The sequence below is a fragment of the Bufo bufo genome, chromosome 7, assembly GCF_905171765.1.
Source record: "Bufo bufo chromosome 7, aBufBuf1.1, whole genome shotgun sequence".
In the NCBI taxonomy this organism is placed as follows: domain Eukaryota; kingdom Metazoa; phylum Chordata; class Amphibia; order Anura; family Bufonidae; genus Bufo; species Bufo bufo.
The window spans coordinates 196,844,482-196,869,419 of NC_053395.1; the positions used below are offsets into that span (position 1 = coordinate 196,844,482).

The 24,938-nt window shown below is 43.1% G+C and overlaps 1 protein-coding gene across 1 annotated transcript in view; it reads left to right on the forward strand.

The window, feature by feature from the left end:
• The window catches only part of LOC121007728 (prolyl endopeptidase FAP-like), a 154,594-nt gene that overhangs the window by 112,620 nt on the left and 17,036 nt on the right, over window positions 1-24,938 (forward strand). The window contains exon 21 of the mRNA XM_040439869.1: window positions 7,054-7,108. Within this exon, the coding sequence (XP_040295803.1) occupies window positions 7,054-7,108 (55 nt within the window). The remainder of the gene's footprint in view (window positions 1-7,053; window positions 7,109-24,938) is intronic.

The window sequence follows — 24,938 nt, forward strand, 5'->3', positions numbered from 1 at the left end:
TGGCCCAGAGGAAACCCATACAAACACAGGGAGAACATACAAACTACATGGAGCTGTGTGTGCACCCATTCATATAACTATACTACTGGCTCTTTATTTGGCCCTGGCAGCCCTCTTGCATCTGTATACAGCATCATGTGTACAATACACAGCACCTTGCAAGCACTCCGTTTTTCTGTAAGTCTATTTCTCACATGCAGCAGCACGGAGCTATGTATGTCCTGGGTAAGAAAATATATTATCTTCACATTCCACATCCCCAGAAGATAACATTTTAGCGATCGAGCTCTGGATTTGTTGGTGACATCAGAGCTTCCAAAAATGTTTCTACACAGTCATGTTGTATCAACTATATACTATATTGTAATGTGACCTTGTATCTGTCTCCTGCCAAGGACACTGAGTGTAATATGAGGTTCTCAGATGTAGTTAAAAGTGCATAGGATGCTCCAAGGAGTTTTTAGTGTGTTATATGCTAATAAGGCACACTATACACTCTCAGATGGGGATTATACAGCAGCTCCTCCTGCCTTTTATACAGTCTATGCAAGCAGAAGGAGCCACTTAGAATATCTGAATGGCTATGAAGGCTATTAGCCACTTTAGTGGGTACAGATGCACATTTAAGGGTTCATCTGATGAAAGATACTTCATAGTTCTCTCTGGTGTTTATCACCCTCATTCACTTTCAGGGTTCAAATTCAATTCATTTCAATGTGGTGCAGAATAGGAGGAGACAAATTACTATAGCCCTTTACTTCCTCCCTGCCAAAAGAAAAATAGAGCTAAGGTAATATTAATATTTTACCTGTGTTCCCCTGTTCCATGGACACATACATGCTGCTGTTCCATTAAGCTTTTCTGATCCCCAACAATCAGACACATTCCCTATCCTGTTGGTAGTGGATAAAATGCCCAACAGTTTATGCTCACTCTGCAGGCAGACAAACAGACGGTAATTCCCTGCATGGGTAACATATTAAAGTTATAGTAAAAATACTGGCTGTCTCAGCAAGGAGCAATATAATCAAATTATCACGATCTAAGGCCGGTCGGAGGTAAAGCAGCACAGAATTGTTACAAGACCATGAGTAATATACACTGCTCAAAAAAATAAAGGGAACACAAAAATAACACATCCTAGATCTGAATTAATTAAATATTCTTCTGAAATACTTTGTTCTTTACATAGTTGAATGTGCTGACAACAAAATCACACAAAAATAAAAAAATGGAAATCAAATTTTTTAACCCATGGAGGTCTGGATTTGGAGTGACACTCAAAATTAAAGTGGAAAAACACACTACAGGCTGATCCAACTTTGATGTAATGTCCTTAAAACAAGTCAAAATGAGGCTCAGTAGTGTGTGTGGCCTCCACGTGCCTGTATGACCTCCCTACAACGCCTGTGCATGCTCCTGATGAGGTGGCAGACGGTCTCCTGAGGGATCTCCTCCCAGACCTTGACTAAAGCATCTGCCAACTCCTGGACAGTCTGTGGTGCAACGTGACGTTGGTGGATAGAGCGAGACATGATGTCCCAGATGTGCTCAATTGGATTCAGGTCTGGGGAACGGGCGGGCCAGTCCATAGCATCAATGCCTTTGTCTTGCAGGAACTGCTGACACACTCCAGCCACATGAGGTCTAGCATTGTCTTGCACTAGGAGGAACCCAGGGCCAACCGCACCAGCATATGGTCTCACAAGGGGTCTGAGGATCTCATCTTGGTACCTAATGGCAGTCAGGCTACCTCTGGCGAGCACACCATTACTGACCCAATGCCAAACCGGTCATGCTGGAGGATGTTGCAGGCAGCAGAACGTTCTCCACGGCGTCTCCAGACTCTGTCACGTCTGTCACATGTGCTCAGTGTGAACCTGCTTTTATCTGTGAAGAGCACAGGGCGCCAGTGGCGAATTTGCCAATCTTGGTGTTCTCTGGCAAATGCCAAACGTCCTGCATGGTGTTGGGCTGTAAGCACAACCCCCACCTGTGGACGTCGGGCCCTCATATCACCCTCATGGAGTCTGTTTCTGACCATTTCAGCAGACACATGCACATTTGTGGCCTGCTGGTGGTCATTTTGCAGGGCTCTGGCAGTGCTCCTCCTGTTCCTCCTTGCACAAAGGCGGAGATAGCGGTTCTGCTGCTGGGTTGTTGCCCTCCTACGGCCTCCTCCACATCTCCTGATGTACTGGCCTGTCTCCTGGTAGCGCCTCCATGCTCTGGACACTACGCTGACAGACACAGCAAACCTTCTTGCCACAGCTCGCATTGATGTGCCATCCTGGATAAGCTGCACTACCTGAGCCACTTGTGTGGGTTGTAGACTCCGTCTCATGCTACCACTAGAGTGAAAGCACCGCCAGCATTCAAAAGTGACCAAAACATCAGCCAGGAAGCATAGGAACTGAGAAGTGGTCTGTGGTCACCACCTGCAGAACCACTCCTTTATTGGGGGTGTCTTGCTAATTGCCTATAATTTCCACCTGTTGTCTATCCCATTTGCACAACAGCATGTGAAATTGATTGTCACTCAGTGTTCCTTCCTAAGTGGACAGTTTGATTTCACAGAAGTGTGATTGACTTGGAGTTACATTGTGTTGTTTAAGTGTTCCCTTTATTTTTTTGAGCAGTGTACATAGTAAGTGCTGTAAAAAACAATTGTGGACTGACAATTATATGTTATGGTTACACACGTGCATAATAAGTGAGCTAATTGGGAACTGGCACGTCTAACAATATAACAGATCGTGGGAAAGCTTTACAAGCCCACAACTAACTAAAAGAACTGTGTGAATGCAACCAAATAACAACTAAAATTACTAACCACACGTCCAAAATGAAGAAACTAATAACGAAACCGTGTTTTTTATCATCATTTTTCAAAATTATTTTTTATATTTTGTGATACATTTAAAGGGACCTGGTTCATGAAATGGATGATATGAATTATGCTTTTTAGTTATATATATAGGTATTGTTTTTATAGAAACATAGAAACATAGAAACATAGAATGTGTCGGCAGATAAGAACCATTTGGCCCATCTAGTCTGCCCAATATACTGAATACTATGGATAGCCCCCGGCCCTATCTTATATGAAGGATGGCCTTATGCCTATCCCATGCATGCTTAAACCCCTTCACTGTATTTGCAGCTACCACTTCTGCAGGAAGGCTATTCCATGCATCCACTACTCTCTCAGTAAAGTAATACTTCCTTATATTACTTTTAAACCTTTGCCCCTCTAATTTAAAACTGTGTCCTCTTGTGGTAGTTTTTCTTCTTTTAAATATGCTCTCTTCCTTTACCGAGTTGATTCCCTTTATGTATTTAAAAGTTTCTATCATATCCCCTCTGTCTCTTCTTTCTTCCAAGCTATACATATTAAGGTCCTTTAACCTTTCCTGGTAAGTTTTATCCTGCAATCCATGTACTAGTTTAGTAGCTCTTCTCTGAACTCTCTCTAGAGTATCTATATCCTTCTGGAGATATGGCCTCCAGTACTGCGCACAATACTCCAAGTGAGGTCTCACCAGTGTTCTGTACAGCGGCATAAGCACTTCACTCTTTCTACTGCTTATACCTCTCCCTATACATCCAAGCATTCTGCTGGCATTTCGTGCTGCTCTATTACATTGTCTTCCCACCTTTAAGTCTTCTGAAATAATTACTCCTAAATCCCTTTCCTCAGATACTGAGGTCAGGACTGTGTCAAATATTCTATATTCTGCCCTTGGGTTTTTACGCCCCAGGTGCATTATCTTGCACTTATCCACATTAAATTTCAGTTTCCAGAGTTCTGACCATTCTTCTAGTTTTCCTAAATCCTTTTCCATTTGGCGTTTCCCTCCAGGAACATCAACCCTGTTACATATCTTTGTGTCATCAGCAAAAAGACAAACCTTACCAGCGAGGCCTTTTGCAATATCACTTATGAAGATATTAAACAAAATCGGTCCCAGTACAGATCCCTGTGGAACCCCACTGGTAACATTACCTTGTTTTGAATGTTCTCCATTGACTACAACCCTCTGTTGTCTGTCACTCAGCCACTGCCTAATCCACTCAACAATATGGGAGTCCATGCTCAATGACTGCAGTTTATTGATAAGTCTTCTATGTGGGACAGTGTCAAAAGCCTTACTAAAATCTAGATATGCGATGTCTACTGCACCTCCACCGTCTATTATTTTATTCACCCAGTCAAAAAAATCTATAAGATTTGTTTGACATGATCTCCCTGAAGTAAACCCATGTTGTTTTTCATCTTGCAATCCATGGGATTTTAGATGTTCCACAATCCTATCCTTTAATAGGGTTTCCATTAATTTGCCTACTATTGATGTCAGACTCACTGGTCTATAGTTGCTCGATTCCTCCCTACTACCTTTCTTGTGAATGGGCACGACATTTGCCAATTTCCAATCTTCCGGGACGACTCCTGTTACTAATGATTGGTTAAATAAATCTGTTAACGGTTTTGCCAGCTCACCACTAAGCTCTTTTAATAATTTTGGGTGTATCTCATCAGGCCCCTGTGACTTATTTGTCTTCACCTTAGACAGCAAACTTAGAACATCTTCCTCTGTAAAGATACATGCATCAAACGATTTAATAGTCATTCTTTCTAGTGGAGGTCCTTCTCCTTTTTCTTTTGTAAAAACTGAACAGAAGTATTCATTAAGGCAGTCGGCTAGCCCTTTATTCTCTTCTACATACCTTATAGTATTGTGTTCTATATTAAATAGTGGAATTGCATGCAAATTACTGTGAGCGAGACATTATTTTTACTATTACTTTGGTTATAGAAATTCTGAGGGGTGGTCAGTAGGCTGGGCTCCAGGATAACTGGTGAGCTTCCTCTACCATATTAGCAATTTTGTAAAAGATATTAAAGTTACTTTGGCTCTATCTATATTTCTATCAGAAGGGAGGAAGTAAAGGGTTACAGTAATTTATCTCCTCCTACTGTGCCCCATATTGAAATGTGCAAGTGATGAATGTAATAAACCCCATAGAGAACTAATTCTGGATTATAAACTTGAATTCAGACACTGAGCTGCCTATCCTAAAAGGTTTTTAAGGGGATTACTGGTGGAACACTTTCAGGATAAAACGAGGGGGCAGTGATGTATATCCGGCAGCACATGGAAAATTGTGCCCTATCCATGTGTTATCAATCATCCAAATATCTGGCTTGTTCCTCATTAACAGATCCTGTGTATTAAGCAAATCCATACTTTTTCAATTTTACCTTAGCTGTAACAAGAAAAGAGTCAGCTGTGTCAATGGTCCATCTGAATACAACATTGTTCTCTATTGAATCTGATACGTTCCAATGTTCTTAAGCGAACTGTAAGGTTACATTAAGTAACCAACATTTCATCACTTGCTAAGATTACTCAGGTGACAGGATTGGCTTTAAGTGAATGTAATATACTTTCTAAACATATGGAATCTATTAAAGAGCACAGAGTAAAGATTTGGAATGAGAAGATTATGGAAGAAAATAGTAACAAAGTATTACAAACACTATCCTAGGTCATAAACTACAGTAACTACGTAATTAATATACAATTAATACGCACATATGCAGTATAATCTGTCATGTCAGGAACAAAAATGTTTAATTTTTTCCAAAATTGGTGTTATAGTGGAGGTGTTGTTATAAGCTGAATGACATTTAAAAGGAAACTTAATAAGATTGTGTATAGAAGAATATATGTGTCATGGAGTTGTTGTTGTCAGCAGGGCTCAAATGTCTTAAAAGGCTTTGCCGCTCCAGTTCTGGCATGTTCTGGGCATGGTCTAGCAGAGGGACAGCGTAGATCTACCCTTTTATTAGGCCATTATTAGACTGCAATCATACACTTACAAAACTCTTCTAACAACATAAATGAACAGTAGATTTGGGTTAACCAGCAGAATTTTCTTTAAAAAAAAACCATTGAATTTGCCAGGGCAACCCAACAACCAGATGGCAAAACATTATGGGGCACATTTATTAAGCCTGGCGTTATAGACGCAAGCCTTAATAAAGCCCTAAACTGAAACCACATGGACCACAGGAACCGGTAGTCAGGGGATAGCTCACTATCCTCTGTGGGAGAGTGTAGTGGGCATGCTCATTGACTTGTCCAGAGGGAGGGAGAGAGAGGAGATAACCTGTGTCCATCACCTTGAGTCAATGGTGGAGACTGTGTTTTCTATATAAAAGAGGTTTTAGCTCCAATTATTATTCTGCCTTTGATGATAGTGAGATGACTGCTCAGAAGTGATCTCTACAGAACAGAAAATGTCAGTCTATAATGAGGCTCAGAGTGAAAACTGCAAGATTTCTGGATTTTTTTAGAACAGATATTGAAATGAAAAATACAAAGAGCAAATAAAAAATGCCTAAAATATATGATTACCTTAATGTTTGATTTAAATAAAACTAATTTCCTTTAAAAGATAACCCCCATAGACGATGTGTGATACATGACGAGGGAGAGTCCTCCTAAAAAGTAACAATATGATTAACATTTTGGCCATTTCAAGTGTTTTTTTTTTTATGATCTAAAGATCTATTAGTTTGGGCTCAAAATACCATAGTGTGCTATATTTTTACCCTAGTCACTGGTCTCCTGCCACCAGTATTCTGCTTCCCCCACCACTCCTGTTGTTCCTCCGTACTCATTGATGGTGATTATAGTGGGTAATTGCTGAACACAGGGGGTTGAATCCCCTATGCATGGAAAGCCAAGGATTGGCCTCTGCAGTCATCTGACAACACCCAACCCCTTCAATATATACAGTATGCTCAGACTGTCACTATATAATACTGTAGTTAACTGAAAATGGATTAATCTTGTGTTTTATTGCTCAAGGCCAGAATATGCCGTACTTTTGAATATTTCTGTTCCATGACTTTCTTCTCTTTGGAAAAAATCGGTGTGTGCAATTATTAGTCTATCTGAGACCTACTACAAGTGTAGATACTGTAGATATAGTAAATGTGTGTAAATGTTATTATAGCTGATGATAGTACTTTTATAATTTTAGGAAATTTGTTGAAATGGGATTCATTGATGAACAGCGAATAGCAATTTGGGGTTGGGTAAGTATATTACAATTTTAAGTTCAGTATTAAGTAGAAGTATGAGATCTGTGAATCCAAAAGTGAACATTTGAGAAAGTGATATACTGTACACCATTTATCTTAAATACTATTGATGTTATTTCACTGTTAGTTTGCACATTATTTTGTTCTTTAAAGGAGTATTACCATCTCAGACTATTGGGGCTTCTCGCTAGGATATGCCCCCATTGTCTGATAGGTGATAGGTGCGGGCACCTCTGGGACCTGCACCTACACTGAGAACGGAGCCCCGAACGTTATGGAGGGCGCAATGTGCATGCGCAGCTACCCTCCAGAAGACATGTCCCACAGTCTGTGGCTCTCCATAATTCATTTGCAGCACTTTCAGAGTGCAAGAGCAACATGGCGGATGGCTCGAGCACAGTCGGTGAGAAACAATCATCTCCCATGCCTAAAGTATGCAAGACTGCAGCCAAAGACAAAAAGGAGAAGGTGAGGACTAATAGTAAGCAGCTGTTGGTGGGCAATTCCATCATAAGAGGTGTGAAGTTTGAGGAGAATGGTGTTGTAAGATGTCTCCCTGGTGCTACCGCTAGCAGGGACAGACGACGGATCCTTAATATTGTTAGGCAAGCAAAACAGGAAAGGGAAGTGGATGTTATTGTCCATCTGGGGACAAACGATCTGGCTTGCAATGAGGTTTCAAAGGTGAAAGAAGCTTTTCACACACTTGGAAAGGATATACGGGAGGTTGCATCAACTGTTTCATTCTCTGCAGTTTTGCCTGTGCATAACCTTCAGCATGACAGGAAGATGCGCATTAAGGAATTCAATGTATGGCTTGGTGAATGGTGTCGGAACCAAGGGTTTGGCTTTGTGTCTCATGTTAGCTCTTGTTGGAATGGAAAAGAACTGTACATGAAAGATGGTTTGCATCTTTCTCTCAAAGGAACGAATGTCCTCGGTGAACAGTTCCAAGTATTTGCTAAGGAGCATTTAAACTAGGAAAGGGGGGCAAAAGAGTGATAATCCAGCAGTCCGACTGCCCCCTGGAACAATGCCAGAAGATGCCAGTAGCACAAAGGTTAAGAAATGACAAGCTCAGATTCTTATCTACAAATGCTCGCAGTTTAGGGAATAAGATCAATGAACTTGAGGCTATAATGGCATCTGAGAATATAGATGTAGTGGCTGTTACTGAGACGTGGTTCAAGGGGAGTAATGACTGGGATATATCAATACCAGGGTTCTCTCTATACAGGAAAGACAGAGAAGGCAAGAAGGGGGAGGGGTGGCCCTGTATGTGAAAGACAGCATAAAATCTAATTTGATACAAGTTAGCGAGAACAATTTAGAGTCAGTTTGGGTTACCTTGCAGCTTGATAATCATAAGGTAACTCGTGTAGGTGTGATATATAGACCACCTAGCCAAGTCAAAGAATTAGATGATCTACTAGTTGAGGAAATAGCTAAAATGACATTGAAGGGGGAAGTTATCATTATGGGAGACTTCAATCTTCCTGATGTAAACTGGAAAACCAAAATAGCTATTTCTGCCAGGAGTACAGATATTCTAAATTCCCTACTGGGATTATCTCTACAGCAAGTAGTTGAGGAGCCAACCCGGAAGGAGGCCATTTTAGATTTAGTATTCACAAATGGGAATTTGGTATATGATATAACTGTAGGGGAAAGCTTGGGATCTAGTGATCACCAGTCAGTGTGGTTTACTATAAGTACAGTGACTGAGTCACACCATACAAAAACAAAAGTTTTAGATTTTAGAAAAACTGACTTTTCTAAAATTAGATTAGTGGTATACGAGTCCCTATCAGATTCGAACAGTTTCATTGGAGTCCAGGAGAAATGGGACTACTTAAAAGAGGCACTATTGAAGGCAACAGAAAATTGCATTAGGCTTGTCAGTAAAAGCAAAAAAAGGAAAAGACCACTGTGGTACTCAGCAGAAGTGGCAAAAATCATTAAAAACTAAAAGATAGCATTTAGGAATTATAAAAATAAAAAAAACGAGGATGACAGGCTAATTTACAAGATTAGGCAGAGAGAGGCCAAACAAGTTATAAGAGCTTCTAAAGCACAGGCAGAAGAGAAATTAGCTCAGTCAGGGAAAAAAGGCGATAAGGCATTCTTCAGATACATAAATGAAAAAAGGAAACTAAAACAAGGAATTACCAAATTAAAAACAAAAGAAGGAAGGTATATGGAAGAAGATAAAGAACTAGCTGACTGCCTCAATGAATACTTCTGTTCAGTCTTTACGAAGGAAAATGAAGGATAAGGACCTCAGTTAGGAAAGAAAGACTAATGAATCTTTTGATGCATGTGTCTTTACAGAGGAAGAGGTTCTAAGTCAGCTGTCTAAAATCAATACAAATAAGTCACAGGGGCCTGATGGGATACACCCAAAGCTATTAAAAGAGCTCAGCGGTGAACTAGCAAAACCATTAACAGATTTATTTAACCAATCACTGGCAACAGGAGTCGTCCTAGAAGATTGGAAATTAGCAAATGTTGTGCCGATTCACAAGAAAGGTAGTAGGGAGGAATCGGGCAACTATAGGCCAGTAAGCCTGACATCAATAGTGGGGAAATTAATGGAAACCATACTTAAGGAGAGGATTGTGGAACATCTAAAATCCCATGGATTGAAAGATGAAAAACAGCATGGGTTTACTTCAGGGAGATCATGTCAAACTAATCTTATTGATTTTTTTGATTGGGTGACTAAAACAATAGATGGCGGAGGTGCAGTAGACATCGCTTATCTAGACTTCAGTAAGACTTTCGATACTGTCCCACACAGAAGGCTTATCAATAAATTGCAGTCTTTGGGCTTGGACTCCCATATTGTTGAATGGATTAGGCAGTGGCTGAGGGACAGGCAACAGAGGGTTGTAGTCAATGGAGTATATTCAGACCAAGGTCTTGTTACCAGTGGGGTACCTCAGGGATCTGTTCTGGGACCCATATTGTTTAATATCTTTATCAGCGAAATTGCAGAAGGCCTCGATGGTAAGGTGTGTCTTTTTGCTGATGACACAAAGATTTGTAACAGGGTTGATGTTCCTGGAGGGATACACCAAATGGAAAAGGATTTAGGAAAACTAGAGGAATGGTCAAAAATCTGGCAACTAAAATTTAATGTGAATAAGTGCAAAATAATGCACCTGGGGCGTAAAAACCCAAGAGCAGAATATAAAATCAGTGATACAGTCCTAACCTCAGTATCTGAGCAAAGGGATTTAGGGGTCATTATTTCAGAAGACTTAAAGGTAGGCAGACAATGTCATAGAGCAGCAGGAAATGCTAGCAGAATGCTTGGGTGTATAGGGAGAGGCATTACTAGTAGAAAGAGGGAGGTGCTCATGCCGCTCTACAGAGCACCAGTGAGACCTCATTTGGAGTATTGTGCTCAGTACTGGAGACCATATCTCCAGAAGGATATTGATCCTTTGGAGAGAGTTCAGAGAAGAGCTACTAAACTGGTACATGGATTGCAGGATAAAACTTACCATGAAATGATTAAAGGACCTTAACATGTATAGCTTGGAAGAAAGACGAGACAGAGGGGATGTGATAGAAACTTTTAAATACATAAAGGGAATCAACAAGGTAAAAGAGGAGAGAATATTTAAAAGAAGAAAAACTGCTACAAGAGGACATAGTTTTAAATTAGAGGGGCAAAGGTTTAAAAGTAATATCAGGAAGTATTACTTTACTGAGAGAGTAGTGGATGCATGGAATAGCCTTCCTGCAGAAGTGGTAGCTGCAAATACAGTGAAGGAGTTTAAGCATGCATGGGATAGGCACAAGGCCATCCTTCATATAAGATAGGGCAAGGGGCTATCCATAGTACTCAGTATATTGGGCAGACTAGATGGGCCAAATGGTTCTTATCTGCCGACACATTCTATGTTTCTTTGTTTCTCCATTAATTTCTATGGGGCCGCCGAAAATAGCTGAGCACTGGTTCGGCTATTTTTGTCTGCCTCAAAGAAATTAACGGGAGCGGTGGCCGCGCAATCGGGGTGCGCTCCCATTTACTACTACGGGGAGCGCGCTTGGTGGTGGCTGTAACCCAGAAAACCCAGGGTCCTCCTGACACCACCTTCCCGGCTCCGTTCTCGGTGTACTGTAGGTGCAGGTCCCAGAGGTGGGACCCACACCTATCAGACAATGGAGGCATATCCTAGAGATATGCCCCCATTGTCTGAGATGGGAATGCCATTTTAAGAGGATTTCCAGGGAGAAATGTTTTTAAAAAACAGGCTAGACAATGTTAAAATAACGAAGCAGCATTACTCACCTCTACTGATCCCCTGCCTCTGCTACTCTAACATTGCTGTGGTCTCCGCTGCTTTCCACTTCCTGTACCAGATCAACACACTGGAAATGCCAAGAAAGCCTGCTCTTCCAATCAGTTGCCCTAACAGTGACCTGTTTAGCCAGTTATTGGCTGATCTGGCCTTTCCTGGCAATTAAAAACTGAAAAAGGAAGTGGAGAGCAGCCGTGACATGTCAGAGTGGCAGCTGCAGGGGATCACTGGAGGTGAGTAATGCTTCTTTGTGTTCTTTAACATTATCTGGCTCGTTTTTCCCTGAAAAAAAAACCTTTAACACTTGACCTGACTGGTTGAGAGGGTTCATTGATTGTGTATATTGCAAATGTAAGATTTCAGCCCACAATACAGGGGCTCTTTATAGAGTAATACTGCTATCTATCTACAAGGGGTTGTCCAGCCAATTACATTTTAAAAATGCTCACAAAGGTTTAAAATAATAATAATTATAAGTCACACTCAACCTACCAATATGCCGTCACTCCCGCTCCGATGTTTCATGATATACAGTTAGTCTTGACTTCCTGGTCCCTCTCAGCATGCAGAAAATTACCACTTGCAGTGGTGACCTATCTTAGCCGATGATTGGCTGACAGTTCATTTCCTGCATATCGAGGAGGCGGGATTGGTAAGGCAAGTATGACTTATTTTATTATTTTTAACCATTGTGAGGCTTTTTTTAAAAAGATAAAATTAATCGGTCCGACAACCCCTTTGATCAACACAGTGGGTCAACACTTTATGCAGAGCATTATATATGTTTCTTGCAGGTTAGAGCTCAGTTTTTCTAATAGAGATTCAAATATTCTGCTTCCCTTCATACAGCCATAAAGGGAATTGATAAATTTCTGTTTGCCTGCAATACTGTATTATTTTTGCATGTACAGGGTGGGCCATTTATATGGATACACCTTAATAAAATGGGAATGGTTGGTGATATTAACTTCCTGTTTGTGGCACATTAGTATGTGTGAGGGGGGAAACTTTTCAAGATGGGTGGTGACCATGGTGGCCATTTTGAAGTCGGCCATTTTGAATCCAACTTTTGTTTTTTCAATAGGAAGAGGGTCATGTGACACATCAAACTTTTAGGAATTTCACAAGAAAAACAATGGTGTGCTTGGTTTTAACGTAACTTTATTCTTTCATGAGTTATTTACAAGTTTCTGACCACTTATAAAATGTGTTCAATGTGCTGCCCATTGTGTTGGATTGTCAATGCAACCCTCTTCTCCCACTCTTCACACACTGATAGCAACACCGCAGGAGAAATGCTAGAACAGGCTTCCAGTATCCGTAGTTTCAGGTGCTGCACATCTTGTATCTTCACAGCATAGACGATTGCCTTCAGATGATACGAGATGTGCAGCACCTGAAACTGCGGATACTGGAAGCCTGTGCTAGCATTTCTCCTGCGGTGTTGCTATCAGTGTGTGAAGAGTGGGAGAAAAGGGTTGCATTGACAATCCAACACAATGGGCAGCACATTGAACACATTTTGTAAGTGGTCAGAAACTTGTAAATAACTCATGAAAGAATAAAGTTACGTTAAAACCAAGCACACCATTGTTTTTCTTGTGAAATTCCCAATAAGTTTGATGTGTCAAATCACCCTCTTTCTATTGAAAAAACAAAAGTTGGATTCAAAATGGCCGACTTCAAAATGGCCGCCATGGTCACCACCCATCTTGAAAAGTTTCCCCCCTCACATATAATAATGTGCCACAAACAGGAAGTTAATATCACCAACCATTCCCATTTTATTAAGGTGTATCCATATAAATGGCCCACCCTGTATATTATCTGTAAACAGTATGCAATTGTCTCATAAGCGCCATCTAGTGGTGGCTGCAGACCAGGCTGTTTGGCCTGGTATTTTATTATTTACTCTATGGATAAGCAGGACATTTGACCCCTCTGATGAGATATCATGAAATGAATCAGGGTGGAAGTTTGGAACTATTCAGATAACAAAAATTGTGTTGTTGACAATCACATTAATGGGATACTGACACTGTAGTAAGTGATGCATATCACCTGATCACCAACTGATCTTACGCAGGGATGCTCTTGGACAGCCACTGCCTAGGTAACTAAGTAGTTGGCAACAGTCCCACATTTCCAGAGGCTGGGTATTGTGTAAACGCTGCCCATGCATGAGCATACCCAGGTGGTTTTTGGCATTCCCTGGGCATGGCTTACGTGCCCTAAATTCACCAGTAAGGCTACTTTCACACCTGCACTTTCCCTTTCCGCTATTGAGATCAGTCATAGGATCTCAATAGAAGAGGAAAATGCTTCAGTTTTGTCCCCATTCATTGTCAATGTGGACAAAACTGAAGTGAAGGAAACGGAGTGCACCAGAATGCATTCCATTTCATTTGGTTGCGTTCCCATCGCGGACAGAAAAATGCTGCAAGCAGTGTTTTTCTGTCCGGCATGGGATGCGGAGCAAGATGGATCCATCACGACACACAATATAAGTCAATGGTGCCAGATCCATTTTCTCGAACACAAAAGAAAACGGATCCGTCCCCCATTGACTTACAATAGTTTTAGTCCCGTATCCGTCTTGGCTATTTTAGAGATAATACATCCGGATCCATTCCTAACAGATGCAGACGGTTGTATTATCATGACGGAAGCGTTTTTGCTGATCCATGACTGATCCAGCAAAAACGCAGATGTGAAAGTAGCCTCTCAGTGTTTGTAAGTATGCAACTGCAACATAGCCTCATAATTGAATGGGCTTGTAAAAAAGCTAAAAGGACTTTGGTTCCTTTGTTCTCTAGATCAGTAGAGGTCCCAGAGGTGAGATATCTGCCATTAATAATGTTATGGCATATTATGGCATTTTACAACATATCCTTTGAGTGCTATTTGAAATTCTCCATACCATATCAGTTATCTGCTGGGAATATATACTGTACGCTAGTAACCAGATGATAGCACTCAGTTAGTGCTATCGCTTCCCACATTGTATCAAGCTGAATCCTCTGTCCTATTTAGACCCAGGTTTTCTCTAGTGGTTTGTGGTCAAGTGTCTTGTAATCTTGCCATGTCTACGTCTATTATTCTTTCGAACAGCATTATGTTGTTTGCTTTGCAGTCTTTATTGACTAGAAAGGAAGTAAGAACAGACTTGGGATCTATGCTAATGTATTGGTGACAGCTGGTAAGAAGAGCTTTCTGTGTCATGAAGAACGCACATTGTATGTGTGCCGTATGTGCTCTTCATACATATGTGTATTTCGCAAGACTACATCACTTGTTGGAAAGTCTCTGGTAAAAGGGTTTCCCAGTTCAGGATATTGATAGTTTATCCTCAGGGTAAGCAATCCATATCAAATCAGTGGGGATTGACTCTTGAATCCCTGCTGATAAACTGCTTGAAGTGGGCATGGTGTTCATGTGTGTGCTGTGGCCTCTTACTTTTTTACATGGGAACAAGGGGTTATCCCATCACTAATGTAAAAACATCATATAGTATATGACAACCTCTTTCTAACAAATCTAGAACCAGCCCTGTACCTCACATGGATCCAGAGATCTCCCCATTCATTGCTCTGCTAGATTTATATCAAGCTGACAGCTCAAGGGGAGTGTCTTTTCTGCTGCAGCTCAGGGGGCGTGTCCATGCTCTCCCTATCACAGCTCAGGGGGTGTGTCTCAGCTCTCCCTATCACAGCTCAGGAGGCAGTTGAAGGATAAAACTGAGCATGTGCGGCCATCTCAGTGAGTGGAACAAAGAAATATATAAAAATAAATAAACAGCAGGTGGCGCTATATAGATACATTTTATTGAATAACTCAGTGGCTATGCTAATTTTTTTATTACATGCAATTACAAAAGTACTCAGATCCAGGTGCTGGTTTAAAAACTGTAGAATATTTTTCGTGGGACAACCCTTTTAATAATAGAAGTGCAGGATATTACAGCTTCATCTCATTCCACCTCTGGCTGGGGTTTTTGTCCACAAGAACAAAAGGATTGGGCAGTTGAAAGATCCAATACACATTAGGTGGTTGGCCTGGTTCAGATGGCATTAATGTGCATGGCCAGCCTTAGGACCCTTTTACACAGGCCAAGGATCGGGGTATTTTTTGGGGATGAGCATTCCTATGAACTAGTGTTGAGTGAAGTTTAGAAAACTTCGATTCGGCTGCTTCGCCGAATTTCAGAAAGAAATTTGCTTTGTGACGAATTACTTAGTCACAAAGCGCATTTTGTTGTAAGTAACAGGCGCAGTGACAGGGAACTGCAATCGTGCCATCCCCCCATCATTGAACCTCTCAGATGCTATGTTTATTACTGACTGCGGCATCTGAGAATAATTGTGTGGGCTTTCAGGAGTTAATACGGTAATCAATAAAGGAATAAATAATACTTATCTCATCCATTTGAGCACGAAGAGGCCTCTGCGGCCATCTTGATTGAAGACACTGCTCGAAATCTTGCGAAGTGCGTGATGACGTCATCACGCTGGCCGACGTGGTGACGTCATACATGACCGCATACAAGATCTCACGTGGGATCTTCAATCAAGATGGCCTCAGCGGCCTCTTCGCGCTCAATTTCAGGGAAAATTGGATGAGGTGTTTTTTTTTTACTGCCATTTCAGGGAAAATTGATCCGTTGGGACAAAGCGTAAGGAAATTCGGCACTAGAGATCATTCTTAACAACACAGAGGGGTTGATTGCTCCACTCTCAATAAAGCAATTATTAGGAACTTTTGTAAAAGGGCCTTTAGAAAATAAAAGCTCACGTAAAAGGGCCTTTAGAAAATAAAAGAAATAAAACGACAGTGCAGGAAGATTATGTGATAACAGAGGCATGGCGGTAGTTTTACATGGTATATGCTTCTCTTACATTTTCCTTTATTCCAGGTCACAATCCAATATTTTAATTTTGCTGCTACAAGTCGATTTGTTTTATTATAAACATCCACAGGACACGAATAGTTCAGTTTTATTTGCCTATTTATCCTGCTTTACAGAGCCTCTCAATACAAAGTTCTTTGAACAGGGCTGGCACTTCAAGACCGATTACACCTGGTGCTTCTTGCTGGGGTTTAAAAATCATTGGTTCTTGCCTGTTGAGCGTTTTACAGCGCGTAGGAACGCGCTGTAAAACGCTCAGGTGTGAACCCAGACTTAGGGCCCCTAAAATGCCAGGGCAGTATAAATACCCCACATGTGACCCCATTTTGGAAAGAAGACACCCCAAGGTATTCCGTGAGGGGCATGGCGAATTCATAGAAGATTTTTTTTTTGGCACAAGTTAGCGAAAAAAAAATATTATTATTTTTTTTCTCACAAAGTCTCCCTTTCCGCTAACTTGTTACAAAAAGTTCAATCTTTCATGGACTCAATATGCACCTCAGCGAATACCTTGGGGTGTCTTCTTTCCAAAATGGGGTCATTTGTGGGGTGTTTGTACTGCCCTGGCATTTGAGGGTCTCCACAATCATTACATGTATGCCCAGCATTAGGAGTTTCTGCTATTCTCCTTATATTGATCATACGGGTAGATTTTTTTTTTCCGTTCAGCCTCTGGGCTGAAAGAAAAAATTAAAGCCACAGATTTTTTCATTCGCATCGATCAATGTGGATGAAAAAATCTCTGCCAGAAAATGTGCAAAAAAAAAAAAAAGAGGGGAAAGGCGTCTGCCAGGACATAGGAGCTCCGCCCAACATCCAAACCCACTCAGCTCGTATGCCCTGGCTAACCCGATTTCTCTATTCACATCAATCGATGTGGATGAATAAATCATTGCCAGAATTTTTTTTTTTTTTTATAAAAAATGTTTGCCAAAGCATATGAACACCGCCCCTCAGCTCATAAGCCTCGGCAAACGTATATTTTTTACTGCAGAGGAGAAATCTCGTCTTGCAGCGCCGCATACACCGACTTTGTGTAATCTGACAGCAGCGCAATGCTTCTGTCAGAATGCAGATCAGTGCTGCAGCTGGTTGATCGCTTGGTCCACCTAGAAGGTAAAAAAAAAAAAAACAGGCCGCAACGCAATAAATTTATTAACATCAACTTTTATAAACTTTATATAACATTTGAAACAGAACATTAACTTTTTTGCTTAGCTGTGATTTTTTTTTAAATTTTTTTTATTTATTTTTTTACCTTTAGAGGACAAACCTCTCCTTCCCCATAGGACAATGTGCAAAGCGCAAATCGCCCAGAGATGTGGCGAAGTACATTATGCACTTTGTCCCAGGTGAAAGGAGAGGTTTGTAGCAGCTCTGTGTGAAAGGGCCCTAAGACCCCTGTGTGCCTTTCCTGTGTCACGCAATCCCTACACTAATAGTGTACCTGTGTGTGGTACTTGCGGAAACACTCCCCTATGCATAGGGCAGGCTGGTCAGGACAAAAAACGGTGGTGTCACGGCTTATTCCAGCCCTGCTACAGACACGACATCTTTTTCTTGGGGAACGCTGAGTTGGGGTACCAGGATAGACACTCGGGAAGTGTCTGCCATGTAGCCGGCTAAGTACATCAGGGACTTGGGGCACGGACCCTCCTGGATACAGGAGTTCCGAATTGATCTCTTCCTGGAATTTTAGGAAGGATCCCTTTCTCCCAGCCTTACTGTAGAGAACAAAACTATTATAGACAGCCAATTGAATTAAATAAACAGACACCTTCTTATACCAGCGTCTGGTGCGGCGGGACACTAAATAGGGAGCCAACATCTGGTCATTGAAGTCCACCCCTCCCATGTGAAGGTTATAGTCGTGGACAGAGAGGGGTTTCTCAATGACTCTAGTTGCCCTTTCAATTTGTACTGTCGTGTCTGCGTGAATAGTGGACAGAAGGTAAACGTCCCTCTTGTCCCTCCACTTCACCGCGAGCAGTTCTTGGTCACACAAGGCAGCCCTCTCCCCCCATGCAAGTCGGGTATTAAAGAGCCGTTGGGGGAAGCCCCGGCGACTAGGTCGCGCGGTGCCACAGCATTGAATTCCGACTAGATGTAAGTGCCGAAAGAGGGCCACGCTTGTGTAAAAATTGTCCACGTATAAGTGGTACCCCTTGTGGAGTAAGGGTGACACCAAGTCCCAGACAATCTTGCCACTGCTCCCCAGGTAGTCAGGACACCCGGACGGCTCCAGTTTTGAGTCTTTTCCCTCATAGACCCTAAAACGATATGTATAGCCTGTGGCTCTTTCACAGAGCTTATACAGTTTGACCCCATACCGGGCGCGCTTGCTGGGGATGTACTGTTTGATGCCAAGGCGCCCGGTAAAATGTACTAGGGACTCGTCTATGCAGATGTTCTGATTCGGGGTATACACATCTGCAAACCTGGATGACAAACGGTCTATGAGGGCCCGAATTTTGTGGAGCCGGTCATAAGCAGAGTGGCCTCTTGGATGACAGGTTTTATTGTCAGTAAAATGCATAAAGCGCATGATGCCCGCAAAACGTGCCCTGGACATTGCAGAGAACATGGGCATGTAATGTATTGGGTCTTTAGACCGATAGGACCGCAATACATTTTTTTTTGTTAGACCCATGCTGAGGATAAGGCCCAAAAATAATTTAAATTCGGAAACTGTGACTGGTTTCCACCGGAAAGACTGGGCATAGAAGCTTTCCGGATTGGCGGTTATATACTGTGTGGCATAGCGGTTGGTTTCTGCCACAACTAAGTCATAGAGATCCGCGGTGAAGAACAGTTAAAAAAACTCGAGGGCTGATCCTAAATGAGCTGTCTCCACGCGAACTCCAGACTGGGCGGTGAAAGGGGGCAATACGGGTGCGGCGGAAGCAGGGGAGTGCCAATTTGGGTTTGCCAGCACCTCTGGGAGACTAAGGTCTCTACGGGCCTGTGAACGTGGTGGCTGCGACGGTGGAGTTACTGCACGTGCCACCATACCAGCTTGAAGTGCCCTTCTGGTGCTCGCCACTTCACCAGGGAATACGGCAGTGCTGGTAGAAGGTCCAGGATGTGCCGCGCTGCTGGTGTATGCCGCACCAAAAACAAGATCAGCGCTAGCACCACTCTGCTGCAAATGAGGCTCATCACGTGGGGTATGCAGAACACTGACATGGGATCGGGTACGCCTGACCATAGCAGGGACCTAAACCTCGTCATCTTCACTAGCGGTTAGAGTGCCACTGCTGTCTACAGGTTCATATTCTGAACCACTGGATTCAGCGGGTGAGGCGTCCCCATCGCTTTCATCCATCACGGCCAGAATCCTGTAGGCCTTTTCAGCGGAATACCCCTTGTTTGACATTTTAGGCTAACTAAATTTAGGGGGTATTCCTCTGAGACTACCCAGGAAAAAGAGCAAACCTGCCTAGTAAAAAGGAGTGCTTGCGAAGTAAAGCTGCGATCGATAATAAAGATCCAAAACGCTCAAAAGTGATCTTTATAGCGGCGCAGCGATTTTACAGTGTTTTTGCAGTGATCAGAAAAAAAATATTTCTGTCACTGCGGTGGGGCGGACTGAACGCAAGTGTGCGCACAAGATCAGGCCTGATCGGGCGAACACTGCGTTTTTTGTAGAGCCTAAGGTGACCCTAATGTACTGATATAGATCTGATTGCGATCAGTCTTGATCATTTACAGATACTATATAGTGCTGATTAGCGACAGCAATGACGCTAATCAGCGACTAATCAGTGACTGCGGTGCGGTGGGCTGGGTGCTAACTACCTAACAAGTAGCTAAGTAACTGGCAGTGATAAGGGACCCTTACAGGGGGGTGATCAATGACAGGGGGGTGACAGGGGGGTGATCAGGGAGTCTAATATGGGGTGATTAGGGGTTAATAAGGGGTTAATAAGTGACAGGGGGGGTGTAATGTGTGTGTGTGGTTATTGGTGCTACTTACAGAGGTGCCTGTGTCCTCTGGTGGTCGATCCAAGCAAAAGGGACCACCAGAGGACCAGGTAGCAGGTATATCAGACGCTATTTACAAAATAGCGTCTGACATACCCATTTCATTGGTTATTTTAAAAAGCTACAGCCTGCCAGCCAATGATCGCTGCTGGCAGGCTGTAGTTGAACTTCTGAACTGCGCGATCCTGTGAACGCGGGTTCCTGTGAGCGCGCGTTTACAGGATATCTCGGCTCACACGAGATGACGCCAATAGGCGTCGCTGAGCCCTGAGAGTGCCGCCGCCCGGACGCCTATCGGCGTTACGTGTGCGCCAAGTGGTTAATGCAGGGCCGGATTAACGTAGGGGCTGATGGAGCTGCAGCTCCAGGCCCCTACCATAAAATAGGCCCATCCCCAGCCAAAAGGCCGTCGGAGGGTTAAAAGTCCTCTGTTGTACACAGCGTCACATAGCACACAGACAATGCAGAGACGCTCACCTCACGCTGGCAGCAGGAGCCTGAGGGAGGGACTCGGGAGGAGCGTAATATGATCCTAGAGTGGAAGCTGCTTCTGCCAGCCCCTCCCCTCCCCGCCCACCAACCAATCAGAGCTGAGGCAAGGCAAGCACTGGCAGGTCTGAGTAGTACAGGGAGTCTTCACAGGTCCTGTAAGGGAACTGCACAGTGTAAAGTGTAGTTCCCAGGTTAGAACAGTGCATCTGCCAGGACCTGTGATGACATCATCTTCAGCATCACAGGTCCTGCAGAATCTAGCAAAGGAACAGCACCAAAAATGCTGTAGTTCCTAGGTTTGAAAGGTACATCTGCCAGGACCTGTGATGACATCATCACAGGTCCTTCAACCCCTAACAGCAAGTATTAGAAGTTCACAATCAGCTCTGCATTGATCCATACAGACTGGAATGGAGTGGTAAGAGGAGGTCCTCCACTTTTCATCATTTACCCCCCTCCATGCCCTGTTTTTACTCATTGCTCACTCATGTATAATACTTCAGACAGGTACAGTGACCACAACCTCATGTACTTCACACACACAGTGACTATAATGCATAACTGACCACATATTTCTATAAACACTGCACCTACAGTATTATACCTTGTATGCCTCACATCTATATATATATATATATATATATATATATACACACACACACACTGCATATATTAAACAGTATTATAGATGCAATATGTACAGATATATAATATATATTGCAGTGTACTGATATGTGAGGTACAAGGTATAATATATGCAGTGTGTATAGATATATTGTATATACAGCAGTGTACTGATATGTTAGGTACGAGGTATAATAGATGGTGTGTACAGGTATATTGTATATACAGTATTGGATTGATATGTGAGGTACGAGCTGTAATTTATACCTCATATATCAGTACACTGCTGTATATACTATATACCTGAACACACTGCATATATTATACCACGTTCCTCACATATCAGTACACTGCTGTATACACTATACATCTGTACACACTGTATCTATTATGCCTCTTTTGTGTGCCAGGCCTGTTTTGTAATCCCAATCCGGCCCTGATGGCATAAAACAGCAGCGAACATAGTTCATGGAACAAAGAGAGAGGCCTGGAATGGGTAGTGGGAGGGGCTATAAAAGGGGAATGGGGGCCCAATTTAGATTCTTGCTATGGGGCCCAGTGATTTCTATGTAAGCCTTTGACAGGAGCAGAGAGATAAGAGAAGTGACAGATGACACAGAGTTTAGATTACAGGTTGAATTAACCCTTTAGGATCAAATTGGCTTCTCAGGAGATATATATGTTAAAGGCATCTCATTCAGTAGCTATATAACTAAGGGTGGGTTCACATCTCCTTTATGGATTCCATTAAGTGGGGACTGTGGGGACTATTTTATTATCAGCCAGTGACTGTGTTACTGTAATACTGTTATCAGTTCAGCACATAGTTTTCCCTGTGCATTCACATTTCACTTCGCTTGGTTCGTTGTACTACTGTCAGTGTCAGACTGTTGTCACTGTGGGTAACAATGCACAACAGACAACAATGCACACCACAGTGACAGCTCCTGAGTCCTCCTGTCCGGCGTCAGCCTCAGCTTCCCTTCACTATCACTATAATCAATCACTCTTCCTGATCCGGACTCACTCATTAGAGAGCTGAAGAGCCGACTGAGTCAGCAGCAGCAAGTGAATCGAATGGATAGCATCTGCGCATGCGCACCAGCACCTAGAGTCTTCGGTTCACTTGCGAGTCAGCTCAGCAGTCAGTGACTCAGCAAGTGAACCGAAGATCCGATTCATGAATCGGTTCATTTGAATGAGCTGATTCAAATGAACCGATTCATCTGAAAGATCCGAACTTCCTATCACTACTGAGGTCATATCCGGCGGGCCGCGGCATTACAGGAACAGCACCAGCTGCTCTGACGTCCTGCCGCCGGATATACGTCACAGGATATCCGGCGGCAGGACGTCAGAGCAGCTGGTGCGGTTCCTGTAATGCCGGCCCGCCGGATATGACCTCAGTGCGCCCGCGGTTATCCCTCCTGCACGCTGCGCTGTGTACAACCTACTCAGCAGTTTCGACCAGCACATGGCCCACAGCGCTCAGCCACACCAGCCCGTGAGACAGCAGGAGCTTCTGGAGCAGGGCAGGTATCAGATAAACTCATCCAGTTGGAAGGGAGGGCAATCATAGTGCTGTTATGATTTATGGACACAGCTCTCAGCATGCTTAGCCAGCCTTCTATCTGGCTTTGCATCTTGAGAGTCACAGTCCACAGGCTGTTTCTGAGCCTGTGGACTGTGACTCTCAAGAAGCACAGCCAGATAGAAGGCTGGCTAAGCATGCTGAGAGCTGTGTCCATAAATCATAACAGCACTATGAAAATTACTGACTGGCTAAGCATGCTGAGAGCTCAGTCTCTATAACATAACACATTAAAGAAATTACTGTTTCTAGCTGCTAGTCCACAGCAGCTAGAAACAGTAATTTCTTTAAAGGGATTCTGTCACCAGGTTTTACCCCTGTCAGCTAAAAATATGCTGATGTTCAGGGCGTCTTCACAATTCCTAATGTGGGCTTATAAATGTCATCTGTGGGCTTATTTAGCTAAAAAACAGCTTTTACTAACCTGTCAGTCAAACAAATAAGGTGCCCAAGGGGATGTTAATGGGTGCAAGATGCCCGCCGCACCCACCGCCGTTTGTGCCCAGCGCCGCCTTTCTGGACTTCTGCACCGCCTCCTAATCCTCTGTGCCGCCTCTCGCTCTCCCTCCCTCCCCCCTCCTTCTGCTGTAAGATCTCACGCTTGCGCACAGGGCTCTGCCTGATGCGCCCGTGCAGACTTCTCCATTTGGCTTCTTACAGCGAAGTGCACATGCGCCGGCACTTCGCTCAACCCCTGTATGCGCGAGATCTTACAGCAGAAGGAGGGGGGAGGGAGGGAGAGCGAGAGGCGGCACAGAGGATTAGGAGGCGGCGCAGAAGTCCGGAAAGGCGGCGCTGGGCACGAACGGCGGCGGGTGCGGCCGGCACCTTGCATTCATTAACATCCCCTTGGGCACCTTATTTGTTTGACTGACAGGTTAGTAAAAGCTGTTTTTTAGCTAAATAAGCCCACAGATGACATTTATAAGCCCACATTAGGAATCGTGCAGACGCCCTGAACATCAGCATATTTTTAGCTGACAGGGGTGAAACCTGGTGACAGAATCCCTTTAATGTGTTATGTTATTTAGACACAGCTCTCAGCATGCTTAGCCAGCCTTCTATCTGACTGGCTAAGCATGCTGAGTGCTGTGTCCATAAATCATAACACAGCTCTATGAAAATTACTGTTTCTAGCTGCTGTTGTCCACAGTCCACAGCCAGCTAGAAAACAGTAATCTTCATAGTCATGTTAAATGATCACTATAGTGTCAGGAAAACAAAGCGGTTTTCCTGACACTATAGTGCCCTGAGGGTGCCCCACCCTCAGGGTCCCCCTCCCGTGGTCCCCCTCCATGTTGCCAAGATAGACGCCAAATGAAGGGGTAGTTGCAGGAACAAAATACTTTAATGGTATCGATAAAATATATATGTAATTAAGACACTGAGTGCAGTTCCATAAAAAGGCCCAGCAAAATCCTCAGCACCAGGCCCATGATGCTCTTAATCCGGCCCTGGGTTAATGGTCTATATATATATCTATAAGTCTACAATTGAGTTGTGTCTATTACTAGCACAACCCTAAAAGGTGAGCACCTTTTATCTTTTCAATCAATTTATTTTGTTTTGAACGTACTACCCTATTGTGCGCCCCCACCCCCTCTTTCTTGTTTCTCTATTCCCCTCGTGACCGAGTGGAATTTAGATTCGCCAGTGGTTTTTAAGACTGCCGATGCCATTGTCCCACTGCTCTCCAATTCCTGGTCCCAGTGCGATCTACAGGAAATGGCTGCAAATGCCCCCTCCGCCAATCACTAGCTGAGACCAGTAACCTCTTTAATGCCCAACAGCCAATTAATCCATTTAATTATTTTAGGTAAATTGTAGACAACTTGGTGGGGACAAATATAACTCTCCTTTAAAATAAAGAACATTTTTATGTATAGATAAATACTAGTCTTTAACTTATGTTCT